General features: G+C 38.8%; 2 protein-coding genes and 1 long non-coding RNA gene across 3 annotated transcripts in view; 1 reads left to right on the forward strand and 2 right to left on the reverse strand.

The window, feature by feature from the left end:
- LOC107712702 (activity-dependent neuroprotector homeobox protein) overlaps positions 1 to 3,733 on the reverse strand; it is a 10,433-nt gene extending 6,700 nt beyond the window's left edge. Inside the window, 3 exon segments of the mRNA XM_074560084.1 lie at positions 226 to 341; positions 1,922 to 2,217; positions 3,532 to 3,733. Coding sequence (XP_074416185.1) covers positions 226 to 341; positions 1,922 to 1,940 — 135 coding nt within the window. The 5' untranslated portion in view covers positions 1,941 to 2,217; positions 3,532 to 3,733.
- Positions 1,004 to 7,832, forward strand: part of LOC107712716 (uncharacterized) — a 22,109-nt gene continuing 15,280 nt past the window's right edge. The window contains exon 1 of the long non-coding RNA XR_001636820.1: positions 1,004 to 1,018. This is a non-coding gene — a long non-coding RNA (uncharacterized LOC107712716). The remainder of the gene's footprint in view (positions 1,019 to 7,832) is intronic.
- dpm1 (dolichyl-phosphate mannosyltransferase subunit 1, catalytic) overlaps positions 5,966 to 7,832 on the reverse strand; it is a 6,179-nt gene continuing 4,312 nt past the window's right edge. Inside the window, exons 7-9 of the mRNA XM_016518040.1 lie at positions 6,811 to 6,879; positions 6,586 to 6,700; positions 5,966 to 6,332 (exon numbers count right to left, since the gene is read on the reverse strand). Coding sequence (XP_016373526.1) covers positions 6,228 to 6,332; positions 6,586 to 6,700; positions 6,811 to 6,879 — 289 coding nt within the window. The 3' untranslated portion in view covers positions 5,966 to 6,227. The remainder of the gene's footprint in view (positions 6,333 to 6,585; positions 6,701 to 6,810; positions 6,880 to 7,832) is intronic.

Here is a 7,832-nt window from a genome sequence, read left to right on the forward strand (position 1 = left end):
CTAGACGATTCACAAAAATGACATATTTTGATACAAAACGGCGAATTTCGCTGAAAAGCGACTAGTTTGCAGGTATGTATACAGCTAGGATGGCTTAAGGGTGAGCAAATCATGGAGAAATTTTAAATTTTTGGGTGAACTATCCCTTTAAGGTGAGTCAGATTGTCCATGATGTTGAGAATGTACTTCCTTGCCTATGGAGACAATAGAGAGAAATTTACTTACATCAATGTGCTCCCTGCAAAACTCTAAGCCAATGTCACCCAGCACTTTTTTCACATTCTTCCTCGCTTTCCTTAGACTGCTGAGGTTGTTCACTGGGAGTTGAAACATTCTGCCACCTGAAAATAAATTCAACATTATAACCATTGTGAATGAATAATACACATTTTGTATTGTTTGAATGATTTCAGGGAACAATTCATGAATAATATATCAGTATATCTCACTGTGACACTATCAATCTGACCATTTAAATGCACCTTAATCCAAATCATAATCATAAGCTCATGTCAGAGAAACGGTCACTAGGAGAGGAAAAGGTCTAAAGCAAAACAAATGAGTCGGACTGGATCTTTCTCATCACAACCTGGGAAAATGAGCTGCATCCTAAACACAGACAGCAAAAAGCCAACTTTTGACACCATACAATATCGCTTTCTTATTTTACTTTTATTTCTTCATCAAAAACCACAACCAACAAATGTATTTATGAATTAAATTCCAAAGAGACGTTTCACAACAGGAAACTAATTTGCGACGTTTGTATGGTGGCATGCAATTACCATCAAAGGCACTTCTACATATGAGAATGTTAATTAAAATAAGGAGAGTCAACGTATGAGGTGACGATTAAAGAAATCAACCTCAGTCTGGAGTATATCTGGTAGACTATAATCGATCCAAACAAACTGACACAACTTTACATGTTTTGTTAAAAAGGAACTGAATGCATTAATGTTTTTTTTTAAATTATGAGATCACAATTAACTTTAATTAAATTTAAATACAGTTTGGGGTTGGAAAGATTTTTAAAATGTTTTTGAAAGAAGTCTCTTATGCTCACCAAGGCTGCATTTATATGATCAAAAATACAGTAAAAACAGTAATATTGTGAAATATTATTACATTTTAAAATAACTGTTTTCTATTTTAATATATTTTAAGATTAATTTATTCCTGTGATGGCAAAGCTGAATTTTCAGCACCATTAATCCAGTCTTCTGTCACATGATCCTTCAGAAATTATTTTAATATGCTAATTTGGTGGGCGCTTTTATTTTTAACATTTTATTACTAACATTTTAAAGATTTCTTAAAACATTTTTATTATTAATATTTTATTAATAACATTTATTATTATTATGTAGAAAACAGCCATGCTGCTTAATGTTTTTGTGGAAATGCTTCATTATATGCTTTATTTTTCAGGATTTGTTGATGAACAAAGTTCAAAAGAACATCATTTATTTGAAACCGAAATCTACTGTCACTTCTGGTGCATCTTTACTCTAACAATTTCCTGCATCTTTGCTGAATAAAAGTATTCATTTCTTTAATACATTAAATAGGGCTGCACGATAAATCGCATGCGATATTTAACGCGCATCTTGTCATAAATCTATTTGACATGTAATAACAAAGCAAATCAAAATCTTTCCAAGCACCAAGTACAACTGCTTCAGTACTTGATGTCTATGGGATGGCACCATTTCAAAATACGATCGCACAACCGAAAAACACAAATGCGTCCAATTAATCTGTGGCCAACATTCTACAGTAACAGCATTGCAGATCTATGCTCTAATGAATATCGTACATGAAGAGCCAAACATGCACAACTGCAATGCTAAATAAGGCCGATCCCACAGCAGCCTGCAAAAATGAGGTCAAAGTTCAACTAAGGTCAAAGGTCATGTACCTATCTGACCTGCCTTCATGGAAAACCTCCATCAGCTCTTGGCGTCACCAATGACAAGCATCATACGGTACACCCTGCTTGAACAAAGAGCAGCAGTTTCACTTCGGCACTGAATAGGAGCTCTCTCTTTGGTTAGGTGTTCCTCATCTCCTCACTGACTTTCTCCCATCCTTTCTAGATGGCGCTAGAGGACAGTTCTTCCTCCATGTTATATAAGCCTCTCCCTGTTCTGCCTGCTCTTTTTCCGCTCCCTTTTTTGTGCAGGCTTTTGCATTACAGCCCTGGAATGGCGCCTCCTGTTGAGGCAGCAGCAGAGGTCAGTGCGTGGAAAGCCATATCTGCAGTGTCTGCTCTGGGTGGAGGTTATTTGATAATCTCCTAGCATACAGATGACTTGGTTTGGATACATACGCATGCACACCAGCAAATCTCCACTAGTAAGAATGAAAATTAAAATATCTATCACATCTTAATTAACTGTCTCATGGTCATCCATATCCAAAAACATGGACCCTGTGTTAATGAGAAAAACACAGTGCTGTCAAATACATTCAGCACCATCTTTTCATCAAAGGCCCACTACTGCTACAGTTGCAAAAATAATATTGTATATATTAAACACACACAGCAGGATAAACATAAGCTGTCTAAATGTCAAATTCAAGCACTGCAATTTGCTGAATGACATCTATACTATCCAGGATGGTAAATACTAAGGTAAATATCAAACTTACCATTCAAAGACCAACAATCATTACAAATTATATAGAGTAATATCAAAAAGGAAAGTACATGAGTATGACAACACACTTACGGGGAAAACAACTGACCAATTAGAGACCAATAGCAGTCACACGTTGGTCTGTTGACATGTCAAAAGCCAACTTTGATTCGTTATTAGTAAAACTGCATGCGCTGAACTGACAGCACTTGTTCGTTAATTAAAAGAGCAATTCACCAATAAAAAAAAAAAAGATTAAATAAAATACAAATGAATATAAATAATTAATTCAACCTAATATTACTCCATACACGACTTGTGAAACACAAAAGCAGGTGAATGACAGCCTCAATCACCATTTACTTTCAGTGCATCTTTTTTCTAACAATAAAATTGACTGAGGCTGTCATTCTGATTAACATTTCCCTTAGCTTATATTAGAAAGCCATACGGGCTTAGAACAACGAGCGGGCGAATAAACGATGACATAATTAGTTTGATCTTTGGTGAACGGTCCCTTTAAAGATTGATTCGTTGCAGCGCGAGTTTTTCGTGATGAACTGTCAAAGCAAACGGAGATATAACAGCGGGCTTGAGTGAGCGGTATGATTTAAGGTCTGTGTGAATGATAAAGACCCCCGGCTTGCTACCAAACCTTCAGTTACAGTTACAATGGTAAGAACACAGCAATAAAAACTTTATTTTTAATTCACGACCTGAAAGAACTGCTCAACAACTGTATGACACATACAGTTAGCAACGTTTTCCACCTGAGGGTCTGGTTTACTCCTTTCAGATTTCCTCCAGTTATTAATAGTAAGTTCGCAGGTCTCTTAGTCAATACTCGGTCGATTTCGTTCCCTAAACACACAACGGGGAGCAAGTTTACCTGGCCCGCGCTCCCGCGAGCTGCAGCCCGTAATGTCACTTTCCCGGCTCTCGAACCGAGCTTCCCGGGCGGACACACCACGCCGAAAGAGGGAGCTCGACTCCTGTCACGGGCCGACCCAGAGCTGTCTGTCTGCCGGGAATGAGAAGCTGCAACTCATCTAGCAGTGTCTGCGCGGGTCTACGGGGGTCCTGGAGGGAAAAGGAGTGTGGTTTACTCCTTTCAGATTTCCTCCAGTTATTAATAGTAAATTCGCAGGTCTCTTAGTCAATACTCGGTCGGTTTCGTTCCCTAAACACACAACGGGGAGCGAGTTTACCTGGCCCGCGCTCCCGCGAGCTGCAGCCCGTAATGTCACTTTCCCGGCTCTCGAACCGAGCTTCCCGGGCGGACACACCACGCCGAAAGAGGGAGCTCGACTCCTGTCACGGGCCGACCCAGAGCTGTCTGTCTGCCGGGAATGAGAAGCTGCAACTCATCTAGCAGTGTCTGCGCGGGTCTACGGGGGTCCTGGAGGGAAAAGGAGTGAGAACCGCCGAGCGCGTGTTGCGTTTGCGATGATGCACAGTCCACAAGATGCGCGATGTAATTGACAGCAATTAACGTAATCCGCCATCCACTTAAACAATACGACCCGGTCCAGTACCTATACTATCCAAAATGGCGTGTGAAAAGGGGCGGAAGTGACATGTGTGTTTGATTAGCATAAAAAAGCATTGTTCCAACGGAGAGGCGGTGGGTGGGGGATTATGTGGTGAGAGGTGCCAGAGAACCACCAATCTAATATTTACCCCCCATCTAAGCTTACCCGAAATGCACAAGTGTGTCTGTGCGCGCATAAAATGTTTTATTAAATGCTCCCGAAATTGGTGTAAATGGGTGCAGTTACATGGAATGAACCCATAGGGGGCGCCATCGGCCGAAACTTGATTGGATAGAGGCGTATGCGTCAATTCTGCGTCTGGTATCTACCCCCGCAGAGTCGGATGTATACAGTGCCTAAGTACTCGGCCAGCGTCGGAGCAGCATGAGTTCGGGTGGTGGCGCTGTACCGCGCTCATGCGCAACTCACCGGGACTACTTCTGCTTGGGAAGTGCTGGGGTTGCAGACTGTGCGCCATGGTGATTCCCCCACCCTCTGGCCCTTGAGCTCTGGAGTTATTCCCCCCTTGGTGTTGGCTGCATCAAACTCGCCCGAGCAGTTCCTTGCATTACACTAATTTGGGTGCCATTTGGGACTGAACACTTTCAGAGAAGAAAATGTTTCCTTTTTGGATATGTCATCAAGATAGGGTAGACACTTACTCAAGAGATTGATGGCAGTAGCTCTTAGGATGTAGGCTATTGTTTTCCACTGACACTGACTGATGTGTGAAATTAAGTGCATAATATGACTTCCATCAGTTTTGATGGAAGTCCATAGTATTGTACAAATAACATACATCCAGATGATGATAATGTCCAAATACATTGCATAACCAAAATGATTTGCATTAAATGTTTATTTCAAAGCATAAATCTCTATAGACACTCAAAGTACAAAAACGGTTCTCAGGCTGTTCAAAACAGATCAATATACAAATGTTCCAAATGGGGCTTTTCGCAGCAATAGCTGGGTTTCCATCCAAATATGAAGCAAATCTTTTCGAAATTCACAAAAAAGGGAAAAAAAACTCATGTGAATTAGGTGCGTTTCCATGAAGTTGTTTGAGTGGATGAAGGTGGTATTGGTAACCTAGTAACCAACAGTAAATAAAACATCATCAGCTCAGCGGAAAACAGCCGCTTTGTCACATGGGTTTAATGTTTATGTCAGAATTTATCCGGCAAATGTGTTTCCATCTCCCATTATTCACATTAACTATTTTTTGCACAAGTCAAAAACCACCTCAAGTGAGCGTAAAAATGTTTTTGCAAATTAAGGAATTTTTTTCAGAAATTTGGCGTTTCCATCACTCGTTTCTGATGCGATACTTCAAAATGCACATAAAAACAGGGTGTTGGAAACATAGCTACTGTTATGGAAGAACCATTTTGGGTTGCCCAAAGAACCTTTCAGGAAACAGTTCTTCTTAAGACAACCAATTTTTCTTAGTGTGAAGAACATTTTAAAAATCCAAAGGCTACAAGGAACTTTTTGTGGAATGGAAAGGTTCCATAGATGTTAAAGGTTCTTCAAAGAACCATCAATGCCAATAAAGAACCTTTATTTTTAAGATTATAGCCTTGAAAATGCAGTTTATGTGACACAAACTTTTAAAAATAAAGTTATTTTTATTGGCATTATTGGTTAAACTTTTTAAAAAAAGATCTATTCACTGAAAGGTTCTTTGGGGAACCAAGAATGGTTCTTCTATGCCATGGCTGCAAAAAAACCCTTTTGGAAGAGTGTAAGTGTTAGGGGAAAAAAAAAAACATCTTTCTCAATTTGGTCCTTTTTATTAATATGTAGATTTTTTTTTTTTTTACATTTTAATGTACATTTCAAAATATAGTCTAGTAATTAACCAAACTAATTGGAAGATGGAAAGTGGTAAATCCAAGCAATCCAAACACTACTGTACTGTAGCCTGATATGGGACAAATAACTCATCGTAATGAACTTGTTACTTGGAAAGCATGAATTTCAGTTCCACTGCAGTGATAAGTACTGAACATATATCACAAAACTAAACATAACCAAATAAGGTCAAAGGTCATGTAGTGGCAAAAAGAGTGAGCAATCCTTTCAGGAAGGAGACGATTTCATTTCCACCCAATTTGGACTCCCCATAAACACGGTCCACAAATGAAATAGGAACCTGTGTAATAGACATACAAGACCACTTTCAGACAATCATAAAATAATGCAGCCTGCTACTGTAAATAGATTTTTTTTTTAAACTTAACATGAATGTATAAATGAATGCATGTATTAAATGTAATACAGTTCCAGTATAATACAGTAATACAATTCACAGTCCTATTATGTAAATGCATTATCTAAACTATATTTTATTTGTTTTAAGAATAACAAGATTTATAAGAAATGTGGAATGAGAGATGCGTGCTGACCTCTCCAACAGTATAACCCAGTTGTCTAGCACGGACAATCATCTCCATCTGGAACACATAGCCTTTTGACACACATTGCTCTACTAGTTTTTCAAGAACTTCTGTCTTATAGAGCCTGAAACGCAGAACACATGATAGGAGACAGTAATACAATATTGTAATATAAAAAACAATGTTTAAAAGAAGAAAAAAAGAACAATGATTGATTTATTAACATGCCCTTACCTAAAACTCCCCGTGAGATCAGATGCTCCTGGTCTGAGCAGCACTTGTGTGATAAAGTTTGCACCTCGACTAAAAGGAAACAATCACTCCAAAAAAGTAATCTTGTGCCATAAAATCAATTATACATGAAAAGTGATATGTGATATATACAGTGGCTATAGAAAAGAATCACCCCCTTTAAAATAATCACATTTTGACAGTTTTTGTTTTATCCAGCTGTTTTTACTCAGTGCAACTTATAACATCCAAGTGAAATATATAACACCAACATGTCAGAAAAAAATAAAAAAAAATAAAAAAACAGAATCACGAAGTTGGAAAAAGGATCACCCCCTCCTAAAATGACTTGTAAACTCAATCAGGTATAGCTAATCACCTTCTCAATGGGCCTGTTTACACCTGGTCATTTCATGCGTTTTCGCTGATCGGATATCTATCTGATTTGTTAAAACATTTCCATCTACACTTGGCCACATAAATGTGTCGTCGCTAAACGGATATAAGATCTTCAATTCCCGAGCTATATTTAAACTTAACTGAGTTCACGTCAACGAAATCAAAAGATAAGCGCTGCATTTTATTAATTATCAGCTCATTTCAAGATCAAAGACCGCAATAGGAGAGTGCGCGGCATCAGCACTGGAAAGATAAGTTTGTCTTACTACTTTTAATGAAGATGATTGTGTGTTGACCGTCTGCATATTACTTTCAGTTCCATTCGCGGCAGTTTGCGCGTCGGCTTGCTGAAGAGATACTCAGCTACTCGTCCGCAGCGATGTGTGTTGCATTAGCGCAGTCTGACTAATGTCATATAGCCTTTAACACGCTCTCACACGTTTATTATTTTATCATTTTGGGTCAGAAAAACGCATTAAGTGACCAGGTGTAAACAGGCCCAATGGCACACCAAGCCATTAGACTTTCAACTGTGATCAGCTGTAGTGATGACCGGTCCGCGAACGAATCGTTCAATTTAACCGGTTCTTCTTAGTGAACCGGTTGAACCAGTTCACCAAATCGGA

The sequence above is a fragment of the Sinocyclocheilus rhinocerous genome, unplaced genomic scaffold (assembly GCF_001515625.1).
Source record: "Sinocyclocheilus rhinocerous isolate Xijiao unplaced genomic scaffold, SAMN03320098_v1.1 scaffold418, whole genome shotgun sequence".
Lineage (NCBI taxonomy): Eukaryota > Metazoa > Chordata > Actinopteri > Cypriniformes > Cyprinidae > Sinocyclocheilus > Sinocyclocheilus rhinocerous.